The 20,651-nt window shown below is 44.9% G+C and overlaps 2 protein-coding genes across 2 annotated transcripts in view; both read left to right on the forward strand.

Moving 5' to 3' along the window:
• LOC126410864 (beta-1,4-glucuronyltransferase 1-like) overlaps positions 1–11,642 on the forward strand; it is an 82,376-nt gene extending 70,734 nt beyond the window's left edge. The window contains exons 3-4 of the mRNA XM_050081323.1: positions 11,410–11,567; positions 11,636–11,642. Coding sequence (XP_049937280.1) covers positions 11,410–11,567; positions 11,636–11,642 — 165 coding nt within the window. The remainder of the gene's footprint in view (positions 1–11,409; positions 11,568–11,635) is intronic.
• LOC126457776 (beta-1,4-glucuronyltransferase 1-like) overlaps positions 11,635–20,651 on the forward strand; it is a 51,278-nt gene continuing 42,261 nt past the window's right edge. Inside the window, exons 1-2 of the mRNA XM_050094361.1 lie at positions 11,635–11,717; positions 17,445–17,757. Of these exons, the coding sequence (XP_049950318.1) occupies positions 11,644–11,717; positions 17,445–17,757 (387 nt within the window). The 5' untranslated portion in view covers positions 11,635–11,643. The remainder of the gene's footprint in view (positions 11,718–17,444; positions 17,758–20,651) is intronic.

Raw genomic sequence — 20,651 nt, forward strand, 5'->3', positions numbered from 1 at the left:
TCTCAGTTATTTGTATAAATACCAGACTCATCCTGACCATCACTAGCACATACTATGGACCTACATGTATAATTTGAAGTTGATACCTACATCAGAATATTTAATTTCTCTTATGCAGCACCAGACCTGTTATAGATTTAGGTTCGGCAAACTGAACTAGTTGGTTACACCCTGTTTTTGTTTGTGACAGATCTAAGGACGGTAATAGTGAAGTGTAAAAGTTTGTGTGAACAAGACAGACCTGTAAAATAAAGTGCCACAGGTCCTGTAATTCGCGTAAATAACGGCCGCTGATTTGCGTGCACTGTGATGGCGCCGGATAGCGACTCAGATGGGTTCCTTTGGATTTGCGTCACGGGAATTTGGTCACCGAGACATCAACGTGAGTTCACCATAATGCTTCTCCAACAACTGTAGCACAGTTTTGGCTCTGAGACACAGACAACTATACTGCTGAATGATGACATCGCTGTCGGGGAAAGCCTAAGTGTGAAGGGATGCAGGTGGTTCGCAGCTGTCAGCATGTCTTCGATTACTACCACATATCCCATGCAGGTGGTTCCTTCGCAGCTGTCAGCATGTCTTCGATTATTACCACATATCCCATGCAGGTGGTTCCTTCGCAGCTGTCAGCATGTCTTCGATTATTACCACATATCCCATGCAGGTGGTTCCTTCGCAGCTGTCAGCATGTCTTCGATTACTACCACATATCCCATGCAGGTGGTTCCTTCGCAGCTGTCAGCGTGTCTTCGATTACCGCCATATATCCCATGCAGGTGGTTCCTTCGCAGCTGTCAGCGTGTCTTCGATTACCGCCATATATCCCATGCAGGTGGTTCGCAGCTGACTGTGCGTTCAATTACAACCACATACCCCACGCAAGAGCGAGAGAATATCTCCTGTAACATAATACTGATCCCACCAGCCTGCACGCTGCTCGTTTCGAGCCGTCGCTCACCTCGGTGACGGCATTAATGGAGACGACCATCGATCTAGTGTATCAAAAATGTGATTCGCGCCAAGATCCGATGCGTTTCCATTGATCGACGGTCGAATTACGATGGTCCCATGCCAACTGCAATCGTAACTGACGATATCGTTGGGTCAACATGTGAAAACGTAGAGTTGTTCAACAATGTACGATGAACTGTGTGCTCCGAAACGCTCGTCCGTTTACCAGCATTGTGCTCTTTCGGCAGAGCTGTCACAGATCACTATCTAGCCTACTTTACAGAACAGACAGTCCTCCGAACCCCACGTTTTGTGAAGACCAGTGGACGTCCAACCATTTAGCTCCTAGTGGTAGTTTCACTGTACTTCTACCTCTTTCCGTAGGAGCTCACGACAGTGGCATGCCAACAATCGACCAGCTTCCTCGTTTTGGAGATAGTTGTTGACAGGCTTTTTGCATAATAATAATCTATCCATTGACAAAGTGGCTTATCCCAGTGGATTTCCCCATTGGCATCTATATCTTCACTAGGTTGATCACGTATCCGTTTCTGCGGAGATTAAATATTTTTAATAGCCCATCACGTACCCGTAACGTCACCAGGCGGCTTCCAACGTCGCGATGGGCAGTGGTCATAATATTTTGGCTTATCAGGGAACAAATGCGGCAAGTCCTATGTGAGAAAGTCTGGCAGCACAGTTCAGGAGAGGATCCACAGCATCAACCACACACAGTCACACACGCGCGCGAGCATGCATTATTGAAAGGGCCAAGTAAATAAACTGTCTGCACTATAATAATGAAATAAGGCATAGCTAGAAAAATGTAAAGTCTCCATGTCTATGACATAGCCTGATCGGAAGAATAATAAACGGGGACCAAGGTTTGGATTTAACGAAATTCTGAGTTTAGTACGATCTGTGACATCATCTCATCCACGGGAGCTGAATACGTCTAGCGAGAGTCTAAACCGAGCAGCGCGGCCTAGTGGTAAGACGCATATTCTGTGGGACCGCTGCTCTGTTCTCCATGTTGTCATGCAAATGTAGGTTTCCTACGTTTCCCTACATCGCGTATGGCAAACTTCGTCGTAATTCCTCCAAAAGTGACGCAACATTGTCCTCTGCTGTCTTATTTCCCATTAGTAATTAGTCCATCTTGAAAGGTTCATAGTTCTGGAGGGCCTGGAGCAATTTGTTCCAAACTTGGTACACATTGCTTATTGGACTTAGTAAGACTCCTCTAATACTTCTATTTGTGGCGGTGGGACAGTGGTGACGCGTAAGCTTAATTCCGAGACGCCTGTAGCAGTTTCAGTCAAACATAGGACTCATATGACTATCTAGGAAAAAATACAACTGAACTAGAACACTCCTAGAGAACACTCCTAGTTTTCCTACAGATGGAAGCAGGGATCGAAGTGGTTAAGGGGAGTTTAGTTAGAATAACTATGCAACGCATGTAGAAATTTCAACGAAAATACACGTAAGGTGGTTTATATGAACAATCAAAGCAATAAAATTTATCGAAACCCACCCCTTAGGCAACAATAGAGGAAAATTGGAAATTGGCGGTAAGTTCCTATGGGACCAAACTGCTGAGGTCATCGGTTCCTAGGCTTACACACAACTTAATCTAACTTAAACTAACTTACGCTAAGGGGAACACACATACCCATGCCCGAGGGAGGACTCGAACATCCGACGGGGAGAGCCGCGCGAACCGTAGCAAGGCGCCCTAGACCGCGCGGCGTAACAATAGAGCTTTCTCAGCAAAAGGTGTACAACCACTGCAGATTGGATTTCAACTGGCGCATATTGGCGTAAGTAAACGTGATTATGAGGTGGCAAGAAGCTTTTTTTAAATTTTTTCTCCTGTTTACATACATTTATGGTCTCTATACAGTCTTGTGCAGTAATAAACACTTGTAGCATAAAGATGCAAGCTGAAATCCTTCTTACTACATAAAGCAAGTTGCGTTATTCATTTTCCGCATGTCTTCAGCATGCATCGGGGCTCGGCTTGGTGATCCTTGACTAAGGATAATGTCGCAACATGGTAGCCATTGTGCGCATACGGATAAACAGTTCAGCCAGTCCTGCTATCGCTAACAGTTCAGAGCACTCGCTTGGCGAAGCATTTAACGTAGAAGAATTTGAGCGACTGATATCTTCCATAAAAAGAGACAAAAGTTACGCACAAAGTTATACCTAAGATGATGACAAAAAAAAAAAAGGTTCAAATGGCTCTGAGCACTATGGGACTTAACATCTATGGTCATCAGTCCCCTAGAACTTAGAACTACTTAAACCTAACTAACCTAAGGACATCACACAACACCCAGTCATCACGAGGCAGAGAAAATCCCTGACCCGCCGGGAATCGAACCAGGGAAACCGGGCGCGGGAAACGAGAACGCTACCGCACGACCACGAGCTGCGGACTAAGGTGATGACAAAAAGCCCGAAAGCAACGCCATGTTTTACGGGTTTTCTTTGTAACTATTCGACGGTACCACGTCATCGGAATATTTGGTAGTCTTGACAGCCTTCTTCGGGGAAAAATTGTCGTCATAATGAAGATAGTAAGTATGACCATCAGCTTTTTTTTTATATCCCCCTTGTCGTTAGTTGCATATAACATTGAAGTATACTGCCGCGGCTCACGATCTATAGGGTGTCTGTGTTGGCTGTAGCCGGTTTTTTCTGTGAATTATTTAGTGACTGTGCAGTTAAACAAACGCTTATTAAAAATAATTGTGCGCTCTATTGCGAAATTGCCTGTTCCTTCTGAGATTTCAGTTACCAAACGTTTACCAAGAGTTCTGGAAAGAAACAGCGGAAAATAGGAGAAAGGTGTCGTGAATCTCTAGAACTCATTCAGTTACTCGATACATGAAAAAAAGTATTACATGATTACATAAAATAATACCTCTTGGTGGAGTAATTTATTAGCTCTAGTGGAAGCAAAGCCGTTAGTTGGAGATGGTACAGCCTCACAAATAGTTTAGATTCTAACCTGAATTGTGAATAATGACGCAGGTATCTGTGCACTTAACGTAGTGTCGGGCGTGAAGGAATTTTGAGTAACATCGGTTGTGCTTGCGACTGTATGGTTTATGGGCTCTCAACGGCTAGATTACACACGTCTGTGATATAAAAATTGTTTCAAATTTCTTAAGTGATTTTTATAGTGTTTTCAACGCTGATTTCGGGAAAAATAGCGAAAAATTCCATCACGTACAGTTATTTCACAAACTGCTTGTCTAGTTTAGCTTTTTTGGATATTTCAGTACTCCATTGAGCATGAATTTTGGGTTTTAGGGTCTCCATAAACCGTTATTTATCCGTTTTATACTAGATACACGTAAAATAAAGAGTAATTAGGAGAAACCAACAGTATTTTCATGTCAGTGCCTGTCTGTCGCGCTGCCCCTTCCCCCGCCATCACCAAGCAGTCAGCTTCTGCTATTGTCCTTCAGTTCACAGTACGTCTTCACTCTGTGCTGTTCACGTGTTGTTGTTAGTAGTGCTTGAAAGTAGTGACTGTTTTCTTGTGTTGTGAAGTAGATTCTCTTGAAAAAGCATATTTCGCCTAGTTTGGTATAAAGTTAGGCGATCAAGATAAGCCTTGGGCCCCACACAAAGTTTGTTCAGTGTGTGTTGAAAAACTGAGGCAATGGTTTCAACGTAAAAAGCGGCCCTTATGTTTTGGAATACCAATGATTTGGAGGGAGCCCAAAAATCATAATGATGACTGCTATTTTTGTTCGTGCAACGTATGAGGTTTCAATTTGAAAAAAAAAACGATATTTCTTACCGTAACATTCAATCAGCCATTAGCCCTGTTCCTCATGGACCTGAAGTACCAATACCCTCTCCTCCAGATTCTTTGGATGATGTAGATGATAACGAGCCATTGGCTCAGCAAGGTGATAGTGAAGAAGACAGAGATTTCTACGACCCTGGCACAACCGATCCCATTCCATTCTCACAATCTGAACTGAACGATTTAATTAGAGACCTAGGTAGAGGTTTTAGGATCTACATTGAAAGATAAACATATGTTGGTTCCGGGTACATCCTTTTCTTGGTATCTATCGAGGGAAAAGGAGTCTTCATCTTTCTTCTCTCAAGAAGGTGACCTGGTGTTTTGCAGTGATGTTCCTGGACTTACGGCACGTTTCAAAATAGAATATCCTCGTGATGAGGGGAGACTTTTTATTGATTGTTCAAAAAGAACCCTTAAAACAGTACTTCTACACAATGGCAATAAGTATGCTTCTATACCAGTTGGATATTCGGTTCACTTAAGAGAATGTTACGAAAACGTTGAACTGGTTTTAAGCAAACTCTGCTATTCGGACCACAAATGGCCACTATGTGGTGATTTAAAAGTGATTTCAATGCTGCTTGGTCAACAAAGTGGCTATACAAAGTACCCTTGCTTTCTCTGTGAATGGAACAGTAAAGACAGAAAGCAGCACTACATAAAAAAAGCTTAGCCCTTAAGAAAAACCGTACAGGTAGGGGTTAAAAATGTTGAGAGGAGAATCCTTGTGGATCCCAAAAAGGTGTTACTTTCACCACTTCACATTAGGTTGGGGCTGATGAAACAATTAGTTAAGGCATTGCAAAAGAACGGGAGTGTTTCAGATATCTTTATGGACAGTTTCCTGATTTATCCGAGGCAAAGCTAGAAGAAGGTATCTTTGTCGGACCAGACATCAAAAAACTAATGACAGATCCCAACTTTGTGGACAAAATGGAAACAAAAGAAAAGGCACCATGGACATCTTTTAAATTAGTTGTTTGCGGTTTCCTAGGAAACAAAAGACATCCAAACTACAAAACAATCGTCGCAGACATGCTCGACAACTTTAAGAAGCTGGGCTGTACATGAGCATTAAAGTTCATTTTCTCCACTCACATCTTGACTATTTCCCTGCAAACCTTGGTGATGTAAGTGAAGAGCATGGCGAAAGATTCCACCAAGACATCAAAGAAATGGAAAGAAGATATCAAGGAAGATGGAACGTCAACATGATAGCGGACTACCGCTGGATGGTAAAAAGAGATGATCCTCAACGAGTCCACAGCCGGAGAAGCAATAAAAGAAGCTTCGACAGAAAGCGAAAGAGTTATTATAAGGACTTATGAGTTTAAAGAGGATTGGAAGTGTACTGGAAATGTAGTTTAGAACATGATTTATAAATAAAATAAAATTTTATAACGTTGAAAAAATGTGATAAATTGCTTAAATTTTGTTATTATACCCAAAAATACTGCCTTTTTTGTGAGAAAACCTGGCGTGATAGAAAAAAATGGATTAAATTTTTGAAATCAGCGCTGAAAAGTACATAAAAGTCAGTTATCAAATTTCAAACAACTTTCAAAAATACAGACCTGTGTTGTCAGTGCCCGGACAAATATCCTTAAGAAGGGATGGGCTTAAAATGGCATAAAAAGGAAGAGCAAGTCATACAAGTACACGCTCTCTCCCCAACCTCATTCACTGTCATCCACACAATCACACATCATTTAAGATAACACAAAATGATGAGATGTTCCAAAACTGGCAACGAAAACACAATTAATATGTGAGGAAAGCTGAAATTACTACACAGGGAAATGTGACTTGCAGACCACTTAGAAACATCGTGGATGAACCATCCACCCTGATAACACATTAAAAGTTTCTCCCTAAAAATTTGGGGAACACGTGGGGCATTTCAGAAAACCTTAAAAGCTGTACCACATTCGTTTTATTGTTAGTTGAAACGAAGAGAAAATCTGTCGGCAGAGGAGTACTGCCCTCTTGTCTGAATATAAAACATAGTCTGGACTGTGGCGTACCGTGATCTGTACACCACGAACACCACAGATTGGAGGGCCCTCTCAACGGAGCAAGGCGCCATGCGTCAAAGGGCTGTGGCCCACTCGAAGACGAGTAAGGAGGACCTCATCCCATCTGCTTGGCTAGATTGAGGTATGCCTTGGTCGCGGTGTGGACAGCAGCTTATTGTCCGTCTCTTCCAGCGATTCTTCTCATTATTTGAGTCTCTGCCTCAATGGCGAGGTGGTGGCATGTAGGGGAATGGCACACTGAACTATCTGAAGATCGCGACACGCCTCCTTGGGTACTGCATTCGCCATTTCGTTTCCCTTAATACCCATATGCCCCGGTACCCATCAGAAAGACACTTCTATCCCCAACCTTTACACGTGTAGAAGATCGACTTGGATATCCTGGATTACTTTATCTGTTGCGGGGAGTGAACAGCACTCGTGGCGTCGGAATTTAGCGGTCGCAACACATCTCATATGCTCCAGCGCTCCTAACATCGCGTATATTTCGGCATCAAACACATTGAATATTTGATGTAACCGGATCTTGACGATACGCTCAGGAAAACAAAAAGAGCAGCCAATGGATTCCCCATGCTTAGGCCCATCCTGAATACAGCTATATAGTTGCGGCGCTCATTTAAAATGTCGTAAAATATTGTATTAAAAACAGATGCAGAAGTGTAGTCTCTCCAGTACCGCACTAAATCTAAAATTACTCTGACCTCTGCAGTAACTAGTGTTCTGAATATACCTAGGAAAACAGATTCGGGAGGTATGATGTCACAAACACTGAGAGGCGTGGTAAATTACCGCATCACGCATGGCGTTTTAATTTATTACGTCTTTGATACTAATTCTATTCACAACAAATTTCGTAGACAGTAGGCACATATACCACTGGCTATACCTGAAAAATTGTATCATTTTACAGCTCATAGTTCTCGAGATGCAATGTCATAAGCGTTAAGCTGCATGAAAATGAAACTTCAGGGTGAAATTCGCTAGACTTACAGGTGAAACATGTGTATAAGTGCACGTGAAATATGTTTCATGTATGAAATGTATTGACATGTGCGTATACAAGCAAAGCCACGGCTAAAAACTCTCCCTAAACCCACCGCACGATTTCAGTCAGATTTGGTGCACATTTTAGTTAGAATCTGAAAAGAAATAATGTAAGAATAAGAACCATCAGGCTCGTCTTTGGGATGTGCGACAACATGGAGAGAAAAGGGAGGACAAGGAGATAGACGACGACGGGGAAGGAGGAGTGGGCACAGACAGGAGAAGGAGGAGATGGACAGAGAACGGGAGGGGGACAAGAGCGATGGGAAAGGAGCAGGAGGACAGAGAAAGAGAAAAGGAGGAGATGTGCAGAGGCACCGAGAAGAAGATATAGGCAGAAAAATGGGAGAGGAGGAGATAAACAGACTGAGGGCGACGAGGAAATACGGGGGCTGTTGAAAAAAATTCCGGAACACTAGTAACTTCGCGCCAATGGTGTGTTGGAGCGAAATGCGGTTGGCATCCCTGCACACGTCTGTGTCTAATATATAACTTCCGGATGTTTCAGTGTTATATCTCTGTTAGTTGCTGTACAGTGCTGTATTGAGCAGAACGTTGTGTCGCACAGTTTGCGAATTTCGACATGGCAGAGTCAGAGAAGCAACGCGTCTGCATTAAATTTTGCGTGAAACTCATGAAAACCTTTAGAGACACACCAAATGACGCAGGAAGCCTACAGTGATGAGTGCTACGAATGGTTCACACATTTTAAAAATGGTCGGACGGATGTTAAACGTGACTCTCGTTCACGACGCCCTTCGAGATTTACCGACGATGCTGACGTCAGGAAAGTGAAAGAAACTAAGCGTTCCAGTCTAAGACTGACTGTCCGAGACATTGCGGAGAATATAACATTTCGCGTGGATCATCTCATAAAATTCTGAGACAGTATCTTCGAATGCACTGTGTTGCCGCGAAGTTTGTCCCACCGCTCATGAGTCAAAATCATAAAGACCTTCGCCTCGCAATCTGTGAAGAGCATTTGAATCGCACAAATCAGATCGAGATGTTCCTTAAGAAAATCATAACTGGTGATGAGACGTGGGTCTACGGTATGATATTGAAACCAAGATTCAGTCTTCTTCACGATTTTCGAGAAAGATTCTCCAAGACCAAGAAAAGCTTGTGAGGTCAGGTCAAACGTCAAGGCCATACTGGTAGTTTTCTTCGACCTGGAAGGATTAGTTCGTTATGAATTCGTGCCACAGGGACAAACTGTTAATCGATGATACTATCGGACCGTGTTGTGACGCCTGCGAGAAAATGTAAGAAGGAAACGGCCTGAAATGTGGCGAGACAGTTCATGGCTCTTGCATCAGGATTACGCACGGGTCCATTCATCCCTGTTGGTGAGTGACTATTGCACAAAAAAGAAATCACTGTGCTGCCTCTACTCCGTACTTTCCAGACCTCGCCTCTGAGGACTTTTTCTATTTGCATAGTTGAAAACTCCGTTGAAAGAACGAAGATTTGCAACGACAGACGAGATTCAGCAAGAAGCGTATCAAGACTGCTTCCGTAAGTGGAAACGGCGTTGAGAGCGGTGTATCAATTACGGAGGAGAATATTTCGAAGGAGACCATGCACAATAAGTGAAAGGTAAGCGCAGAAAAATTTTGTGGGCAAATTTCCGGAATTTTTGGAACCGACTTCGTACACAGAGAAAGGGAACAGGAGTAGATGGAAATAAAGAGGGAGAGGAGGAGATGGACACAGAAAGGAAAGGGGAGAAAATGAACAGGGAGAGAGGGTGGAGGAGATCAACAGAGAGAGGGGAGGAGGAGATGGAATTAGAGGGGTAGGAGGAGAAGGACAGAGGTGGAAGGAGCAGATTGTGGTGTCACCGCCAGACACCACACTTGCTAGGTGGTAGCTTAAATCGGCCGCGGTCCATTTAGTACATGTCGGACCCACGTGTCGCCACTGTGTGATCGCAGACCTAGCGCCACCACAAGGCAGGTCTCGATATACGGACGAGCACTCGCCCCAGTTGTACGGACGACATTGCTAGCGACAATACGGACGAAGCCTTCCTCTCATTTGCCGAGAGTCAGTTAGAATAGCCTTCTGCTAAGTCCATGGCTACGACCTAGCAAGGCGCCAATTGTAACAGTGCATGTATCTTACGAGTCTCATTTGTATAGTCAAGAGAGATGTATCACAAGGAGTAATTAAAGTTAAGTATATTCCAAAGCTACGTATTTTCTTGATAGCAGTCATAACGTATCTTGTTCCAGACTTGACGCCAGTCGGCGTGTGTGTACGCGTGCCTTTCTTACGGCTACTTCAGTGTGGCGTAACAGTCTTGTTACGTCACAACACAGATGGACAGAGGAGAAGGACAGAAATGGAAGGAGCAGATGGACAGAGGAGAAGGACAGAGGTGGAAGGAGCAGATGAACAGAGGAGGAGGAGCAAATGACAGAGGGGGAGGAGGAACGGGACAGAGAGAGGGGGAGTCAACTGACAAACAAATGGGGAGGAGGAGATGTAATTGGAGAGAGTAGGAGCAGATGAACAGAGGGGGAAGGAGTAGATTCACAGAGGAGGAGGAGCAGATTGACAAGGGGGAGGGGGAGAGGGACAGAGAGAGGGGGCAGAGGAGACGGATAGAGAGAGGATCAGGAGGAGACGGACAGAGAGATGGGCAGGGGGAAATGAACACAGAGAAAGGGAAGTGGGAGATGGACATAGAGAGAGGGAAAGAGGAAGTGGATACAGAGAGAGGCAAAAAGAAGATTACACAGAGAGGGGGAAAGAGAAGGTGGACAGAGGAAGGAAGGAGGAGAAGATGGAGATTGGAATAAATAAATACCCGGACAACGCCGTGATTCTCATCTACAGTAGTTGGCCTATAATTTTTTTGCATCTGTCCGACGACGCTTCTTGAAAACGGCAGCGACCTGTGCTTTTTTTCAATCGCTGGGTATTCTGCATCGCCACAACGACCTACCGATGGGGGCACATGCGTGTTTTCGCGTACATTCTGTAGAATCTCACAGGTATGCTTTTCCACTGTTCAGCAGTTTTAGCTAATGTCCAGTCCCTCGGTCACTTATTGCAATATCTGTAATTTCGCCGTTCGTGCGATTATTGAAAAGATGAAGCGTACTGCAATCTTCCACAGTGAAATAATTTCGGAAAACAGAGTTCAGTACATATACCTACTATCTGTGATCTTCCTACACGGTACACCCTGCTTTTAATGTCCTTCAAGTTCCTTGCCAACTGCATGCTTCCTTTGTGGCTCAAAAAAATGGTTCAAATGGCTCTGAGCACTATTGGACTTAACTTCTGAGGTCATCAGTCCCCTAGAACTTAGAACTACTTAAATCTAACTAACCTAAGGACGTCACACACATCCATGCCCGAGCCAGGATTCGAACCTGCGACCGTAGCGGTCGCGCGGTTCCAGACTGTAGCGCCTAGAACCGCTCGGCCACTCCGGCCGGCTCTTTGTGGCTCCAAATACTTCACAGACAGCACTACTCCCAAAGACAAGCAAACCAAAATCGTTGCTGTACTGTAGTTTCATCGTAGGTGAGCTTCCACTTACTGTGGCCTACGGAGCATCCACCCAATGACACCGTCGTCGCGGCTGGGGACCAGCTGGAGGAAACAGACTGCGGAGAGGACGACGAGCAGGTGCTGCAGCGGCTGCTGTGGCGCCAGGCGCACCCTGTGGGGGAGCAGCTGTCGTACCCGCAGAACCTGGCCAGGAACACGGCCAGACTCGCCTGCCCCACGAAGCTCACGCTCTGCCCAGACGTTGACATGCTGCCAGGGCCCAGGATGGACCTCGCGGCTGGGCTAGCGGACCTCTTCAGAAGAGAGCCACCGTGCAAAAAGTACGTCAGCCGATACTGCGTTTCTTTAAAATAACTTTGATATCGACGTTTCAGTGACATGCCTCTTCTGCAGAAACAAGTAGCAATGTATTCCCAAGCGACGTAGGCTCCAAGATGTGGGAGGGGGCCAGTCGAGGCAGGCCGCACAGAGTATTCATTTTTCGAGTGCGGGCAACTGTGGACAGCATGAACTCTTGGCACGTTGTGTACGAGCCGGTAATTCTGCTCCCCACCACAGATATCTGTCGGTCACAAAGTTACTTAAATTGGAGTACGGCGGCCGGCCGTCGTGGCCGAGCAGTTCTAGGCGCTTCAGCCTGGAACCGCGCGACCGCTACGGTCGCAGGTTCGGATCCTGCCTTGGACATGGATGTGTGTGATGTCCTTAGGTTTGTTACGTTTAAGTAGTTCTAAGTTCTAGGAGAATGATGACCTCAGATGTTAAGTCCCATAGTGCTCAGAGCCATTTGAACCATTTCGGAGTACAACGTGTGGTACACAGATGTGGACTTCCTCTGAATCTGGCTGACATGTTTTAATCAAGCAAGGCGAATAACACTCGTTCATCGTTTTCCTGTTGTGATGCCATTTCTCATGGTAGGCCATCACTTAGTGAAATTACAAATAAGCACAACGTCGTCTACTAATTAGGCGACAAACTAAAGGCTCAGTTAGACTGGCAGTACTGTCGCACACTCACTAAACAAAAATAAATAGTCACCCACAACAGACATAAGGCAACTAGAGTATAACATCGCCTTCAGTCTTGAAAACGGCGAGGAACTGAGTCAGAAAGATTCCTCAGGTATTCCATATCCAGCTCAAAGCACTCACTGATGATTATATCCTGTAGAGCAACCAGACTGCGGGGATGTCAATTCAGACGTTTCATCTGCTGTTCCAAACAATCCCAGAGATTTTCTAAAGAATTTATCGAGGCACTAGCGGTGTGGTAAGGTTCCTGAGTGTTAATCAAACCAGGAACGCCGGCCGGTGTGGCCGAGCGGATCTAGGTGCTTCAGCCTGGAATCGCGCGACCACTACGGTCGCAGGTTCGAATCCTACTCGGGCATGCATGTGTGTGATGTCCTTAGGTTAGTTAGGTTTAAGTAGTTCTAAGTTCTAGGGGACTGCTGACTCAGATGTAGAGTCCCCTAGTGCTCAGAGCCACTTGAACCATTTTTTGAAACCAGGAGCATATGGGACAGCTCTGAGAACACGGCGGTTATCTTGGAAGATGGAAGTGTCCACAGAATACCTGCCATGAACTCTAGAAGGAAAGGCAACATTTATTTATCAATAATTTTGAAATAAGCATCCCAGTTCACGTTCCATTGAAAGCGAATGAGCGGGCAAAAGTCATGGCATAAAGAACATCCCCCAATACCTTGCAGAACCATCTCTGGTCTGATGTAAACTCTATCACACTGTAGGTTAGGCTCCTCAATGGGCCATCGCACCCCCATGCGTCATCTGAAAAGAGGCAACATCGTAACTCGTCAGACCACTCTAGAAACCCGTCATCTAAAGCCCAGTTAGTGTATTGCTTGGCTATAGAAGACGAACGGTTTGACACGCTGCTGAAAGTAATAGCGTTTTACGAGGTACTTCACTCCAGATGTATATTTCATGTAGTTTGCAAGGAAAATGCTTGAGTTGCCGCTGCATTCACTGACAGCAGCAATTCCTGTCTGGCTTGTAATCGATTGTCATTGACAAGACCAGACACTCATCTCCAATCCCAGCTGGTTAGGATTTTTTTACGACTATTGTTCTTAAGCCACGTTATATGACTGTGTGGCACACCATTCCTTTAATATACCATGGACATTCCGCATTGATAAATCGGGAAAATTATTCACGGTGCTTCTAAAGACAACAGCTCCATTACGCCATTCAGTTACACATCATGTCGTCCCATCTTAATAGACTGGTTGCAGACACACCACTTCACTCCACTCAGGGCCGAACCGCACAATAACCCTGGGTTCGGTGTGGGGCGGCGGTGGGGTGAGTGGACTGCTGTAGCCTGTTGTGGGGTTGTGAACCACTGCGGGCTACGGCGGGGATGAAGCCTCTCCGTCGTTTCTAGGTCCCCAGATCCACATAATACAATACTTTCGCTTTTGTAATATTAGTATTTAAACTTGCTGTATCAGTCTCCCGCCTTTGTTGTTAAAGTCTATCAACTCGCGAGACGAAGAGTACAATGACATTCAAAAATGTACGCGTTTCAAATATATTCCGTTCATACCTGTTGCTTCTTTCTCCAGTTTGAAGGTCTCAAAACTTCCTTTTACAGATGCTGAGAATTGTTCTGATGGTACGGAATCTCCTTTCCTGATCATCATTTAAATCTTAATTTGTCAGTATTGTGAAGAAGTCTAATCGGAGCTGTAGTATTCCGATATACATTGTTGGATATAATAAGGCAGGCTGAAACAATAACTTCTTTCTCAGAGGCCGTTAAAATAGATTTAATTCAAAATTAAACAAAAAAAGAATCCGAGACCCGGTGGTGATTCATTCCATTGCTCCGTTCTGTGATTTCGTTCACGTCTTGCAAACGGTCAATTGTGCTATAGACGCTTCTAATGACAGATTGCTTCTGTGTTTGATTAAAAACCAATGTTATTTCCTATGCAGTTGGCATGACAATGATTTTAGCGAATGTCTTGCCATTACAGAGAGGAGGCTAAAGAATGTATAGATTTTTCTGTTTTGTTTGTTCCCGTTGTTGTGAAATACCTCAGCACAGTCATTAAGTTCTGACACTGGGCGCATAGCGGAGATGTGATGCACTACAGCACATAGGTGGCGCGCTGGTATGCCAGTTAGTCTGAGGAGAAGGAGGAGGAGATCATTGTTTAACGTCCTGTCGACAACGAGACCAATACAGACGGAGCACAAGCTCGGATTAGGCTACAATTGGGAAGGAAATCGGCCATGCAATTTCGAAGGTCCATCGCAGTATTTGCCTGAAGGAATTTAGGGAAGTCACGGAAAACCTGGATTAGGATCGCCAGCGTAAGTTTGAACCGTCGTGCTCCAGAATGCTAGTCCAGTATCGGTTAGTCTCTCATGTCAGCAAGGGATAGTTGAGTGCATCCACTATTGGCAGAAATATGGTTGTTATTAGTGATTTGACTCCGCGCATCGGAACTCGAGGAAGTCGGAATTGGAAAAAAGTACAAACAGCAAATTCTGCGAGGAACTAGGCAAACTCTCTATCGAAGTGATGCATTAAGCTGACGGTGACTCAATGATTGAGACGCAGTCTTGTATTTAAGTGGCACCGAAGCTTATTGCAAAGGAGACACAGTCTGGAACATGATGTGCCGTAGTGGTTTGGACTGAACGCAAGATTGAAGAGGTTGCAATGTCGGCGCGCGCCAATCGCTCCCAATCGGTAGACGATTTCGCAGCAGCAGTAGGTTTCAGCCACAGTGCGAGCTACAAAAATTCTGACTAATGACCGAAACATGTCGCAGGTTCCCAAGCACTGTGAGCATCCCGAAGCAAGACCGTCGTAATGACAGCATGACGATATTTGGCGTCATGTTCAGTAGTACTGATGATGAACCGACTGGATAATAAACGGAGACGAAACAAGGTGTTTCCTGAGCGATCCGCAACTGAGCCGACAAGCGACCTTCTGGAAAACGCCAGCATCACCACGGCACAAAGAACCGCAACAAGACAGGTCAAGAGGAGAGGTGATACTTGAATTGTTTTTTGATTCAAACGGAATTTTTCAAATGGAATGCATCCAAGACGGTGCAGCGGTAAACAAAACCCGCTACAAAATCTCGGCCGCTTGAGCGTCGTTAGTCATGAGCTTCGGTATGGGAACAACTGGCTGTTGCTACACAACGGCTTTGAACATCGTTCTGTCCTCGTCCAAGAGGCCCTTGGAAGGCAACAGATCACCCTTTTACTATGCCCTCCGTGCTCACCAGATCTCGCACCGTGTGTTTTCTTTTTTTCCTTCTCTTTCCTCCCATGGGAGCTCTCCTGCTCTCCTACGGGGGCGTAGATTTCATTAGGTCGAACAGATCATGACTGCCACAAGAGAAGCCACACGGGACCTTCCTGATAACATGGTTGAACGATGCTTCCAGCAGCTATAGCGACGTTGGCAAACGTTCATAGCAGCCAACCGCGATTATTTTGAGGTAAAATGTTGATCTGTTTCATTTCAAGCCGCAGCTGCACGGCCAGAAGGCCAAAAGCGTATAAAAAATGGTATATTATGTTAGGCGGCATCTTGTGACGCGTCCTTGTTCTCGTGGGTGCCTACTCTGGCGGCGTCAATTTCAGAAGTTAACGACTGTAGCACTATAACGTTTACGCCACTGTTCCGACTTCGGAGACTAAATCCCCCCCGCCCCCTGGACATTCTATAAATAATTTTCTAACTTCTGTTTGTATCAATTTGTCTTTCATCTTTCAATATTTTGATTGAAACACTATCATTCCAGGCGCCTCTTCTTTCTTGATACCTCGAAGGCCTTTATACACTTGATCTGGCATTACTTTTGTAATGTCATTAGTTTCATAATTCACTACCTCTATTTCCGATTCATCCCTCGGACTGTACAAACACTTGAAGAAATCTTGGAACGCTGCACAATTATCTCTCCCGCCTAAGTGATGAAATGTGATGTCTACTCAACAACAGTCCCTGTTTCGTCTTATTGTCTTATTACAACGACGATTGTGATGGACAGCGATCACGTAGCCTTCTCTCCCAAGTTGGCCACCGAGGCTCAATAATATTGAGGTCTAATGACTCAATGCGAGTGCGACATTGAATTCCGCAGTGACTTTTGCACTTGTCGTTCTCTTATTTTTCGTCATAATACTTTTCAATGACCGACTGTCACGATCATTCTTGACACACTTTTATCGGTGTTGTGACTTAGCGGATGATGTTTTTCCGCTTTCCCTATATTGTTGTTGTTGTTGCGGTCTTCAGTCCTGAGACTGGTTTGATGCAGCTCTCCATGCTAGTCTATCCCGTGCAAGCTTCTTCACCTCCCAGTACCTACTGCAGCCTACATCCTTCTGAATCTGCTTAGTGTATTCATCTCTTGGTGTCCCTCTACGATTTTTACCCTACACCCTGCCCTCCAATACTAAATTGGTGATCCCTCGATGTCTCAGAACATGTCCTACCAACCGATCCCTTCTTCTTTCCCTATATGCGATACAAATCTTTGATATGGTGCCTGCTGAAACACCAAACACACTAGTTACCTTGGTTTTGGAAGCACCAACAATCTGCCTGTGTTCGATTACACTTAATTCCGACGTAATGCACTCACAACTACACAGAACACTGTACTGAGCATGACCGACACATTGCGATAAGTATCAAATAGGTTCAAATGGCTCTGAGCACTATGGGACTTAACATCAGAGGACATCAGTCCCATAGAACTTAGAACTACTTAAACCTAACTAACCTAAGGACATCCATGCCCGAGGCAGGATTCGAACCTGCGACCGTAGCGGTCGCGTGGTTCCAGACTGAAGCGCCTAGAACCGCTCGGTCACTCCGACCGGCGCGACGGGTTTCGTTTGTGGTCAAATAAAGCAGCACAACCTGCAGGCTCGGCTAGCTTCAGCAGCTATGTTCAGGCATGCATTTCTTGGATGTTTCCATACCTTTGTCCAACCGCTGTAAGTCTACGGTAAGTACAGCGTTATTCGTCTGCGTTGCAGGTGCGCGTACATCTTGCCGGTGTTCGAGCTGGACGCGAGACTGGCTGGCCCACCGAAGGACAAGTGGGAGCTACAACAGCTGGTGGAGGACAGGCTGGCCCGTCCTTTCCACTGGGAAATCTTCAAGGACAACCAGATGTCCCTGGATCCGACTCGCTGGCTGCAGCACGCTAACGCCTCTTCGACGCAGTTGTCCGTGGCCTACAGCGTCAAGTACGGATGGGCCTTTGAGCCGGTATATGTGGCAGCCAGCGGAGAGCTGCCCCTGTTTGACGAGAGCTTCGTAGGGTACGGCTTTACAAGAAACACGCAAGTACGAAACATAACCTACTATTTCCTCCTGTAATGACGTATAGACAGTCACATGTAATATTAGATAATTTCATCCGTCATCCCTAAATTTATTTCTCTTTCTGCAGTAGAGGTCACTTTCTCTATATCCGATTTACAAGAGACTTGCTGAGAAACCCATCATTGCGTGGGTATTGTCAATTTTCTATTAGAAATGAAAACATAAAATGTCCTGTGTTTGTAGTGAAACATAGCAAAAAATTCATTTCCATATATTCGTGAAAATACCTCTGAAATTATCAAACAGTCGTACAAAATTATACGCACAATGGACAAATGTGTAAGTACAGTATCCAGATTAAGAACGCGATTCTGTAAACATCTGTACTGCAATGGTTCCTCACTGCTCTACAGACGTCTATCGTTTTCGTCTACGGCCATTTGCGCTTCGCATTTTTTTAATTGACTTTCGGGACGTACCCACACACCCATGTCAACAGTGGAATGTCATTTAAGACGATATGAACGTAAGGACAACACAACACCCAGTCCCCGAGTGGAGTTGCGAGTCTTCCCCGTTGACAACACGCTGGGCGAATCACATGGTCACGGGTTCGATTCCCGACCGGGTTGGAGATTTTCTCTGCCCGGCGACTGAGTGTTTGTGTTGTCCTCATTATTTCATCATCATAATCATTCGTGACAGTGGCTAGATTGGATTGTGAAATATTGGACTGTGTAAGAACTGGGACTTTGTATGGACGCTGATGACCACGCAGTTGACCGCTCCATAAACCAGACATCATCGTCATCATTATCACGTTGGGCGACTTGCGTGTCGAAGATGTTGATGAAAAGAAGATAAGAACAACACCCAGTCCTCGAGTGGAGAAACCTCCGACCCGGCTGGGAACTGAACCTGGGCCCACTGCACGGAACTCAGAGCGCTGACCACTCAGCCAAGGGGACAGACTATTGTAGGAGTGTCTCAGTAGCAAAGACAAAATCTATTAAAACTTCATGCTTGATGCGGCATTTTTTCAACTGCCTCAGTGTTTGTGACGTCATATCTCTTGAACTATGTGTCGTACAATGACATATTTGCGTAGGTGCATTCAGCGGCTTACGTAAATACTGTCTGCAAAATGTATTGCGAATATAATTAGAAGCAAAGAAGTTATAAATTTAAACGTCATGCACAATGCGGCAGTTTTTCGCACATCACATTGTCAAAAAAATGGCTCTGAGCTCTATGGGACTCAACTGCTGAGGTCATTAGTCCCCTAGAACTTAGAACTAGTTAAACCTAACTAACCTAAGGACATCACAAACATCCATGCCCGAGGCAGGATTCGAACCTGCGACCGTAGCGGTCTTGCGGTTCCAGACTGCAGCGCCTTTAACCGCACGGCCACTTCGGCCAGCATCACATTGTCTATTGAGTCATATTTCCTGAACTATATGTGATATACTTTTGTAGGTGTATTTAGCGTCACACGTGGATACTTCCTGCGAAATTTGTTGAGAACACAGGTCGCAACACAGAAGTAATACATTTAAATGGCAATACAAGATGCGCCAGTTTTTCATGACCTCATCGTTTAAGATGTCATAGCTCTTGAATTATGGAAAGTAGGTGGTTCTCATCCCCACAGCAATTGTTGCCTGATAGTAAGGGATATGTGTACCAACATTAGTTGAAATCGGTAGAGTTGTTTGGAAGGAGATGTGGAACATGTAGTGTTGGCAGAAGAGCCAACACTGTTTTTCTAGAGGAGGCCGAAATGCACGCGTTTAATTACACGCTGACTGGCGTGAAGTCTGGAACAGGACAATATCTTGAGAATTGCAGATAAAGTACGTAGTTGATATAATACTTAACTTTAATCCACAATTGTAGAACATCTCTCGTTACGGTACATGCTTCATAATATTAATTATCAATTGAATACGGCGCCTTGCTAGGTCGTAGCAAATGTAGCTGAAGGCTATGCTAACTATCGTCTCGGTAAATGAGAGCGTAGTTGTCAGTGAACCATTGCTATGAACGTCGGCTGTACAACTGGGGCGAGTGCTAGTAAGTCTCGCTAGACCAGCCATGTGGTGGCGCTCTGTCTGCTATCACTGACTGTGGCGACACGCGGGTCAGACGTGTACTAATGGACCGCGGCCGATTTAAAGGCTACCACCTAGCAAGTGTGGTGTCTGGCGGTGACACCACAGAACACACACACACACACACACACACACACACACACACACACACATTTTGATCATATGTATGGATTTAAAGGCTGTAAGTTCTCTCCTAGTGAACTGTTATCATAGTTCAATTAATTTTCGGCAGTTGTACTGTTAAATTAGTAGAAAAACGCACAATGGATGGTCGTAGTTCCTTCTAACAATAAAAATATCCCACATCCAATAACACAATAGTTAAGATCACTATTATGGGGATACACTATTAATTACTGGAAAAATATTGAATAACAACATTTCAACTAAAGTTTCATGAAACTTTTCGAATTTACGAGAACGTACTGAAATGTAATGCCACCAAATTTTTTATTCTATTCTCAAGATCGGTTGAGGTATTGCATGTCATTCACATTACTCGGTCGATTTCGCCGCTCCGCTGGCGCAAGTTGCAACCCTCTCCCGCTAGAGGGCTCCGAATTGTAGAAGTATGTCGGTACACTGCAAAACCCTCAGAAAACTGAAAGCACGAATTCCAAGAGTCCGTCCACACATGGAGCACCCTCTCAGCATGATAATGCCAGCCCACACACGAGGGCTGCGACGTCTGCAACGATCGACGCCTTGCGTTCACTGTCATCTGTGATCCTCCATACAGTCCTGACTTGGCCCTATCCGACTTTCATCTGTTTCCAAAACTTAAAGAACACCATCGTGGAC

The sequence above is a fragment of the Schistocerca serialis genome, chromosome 1 (genome assembly GCF_023864345.2).
Source record: "Schistocerca serialis cubense isolate TAMUIC-IGC-003099 chromosome 1, iqSchSeri2.2, whole genome shotgun sequence".
NCBI lineage: Eukaryota > Metazoa > Arthropoda > Insecta > Orthoptera > Acrididae > Schistocerca > Schistocerca serialis.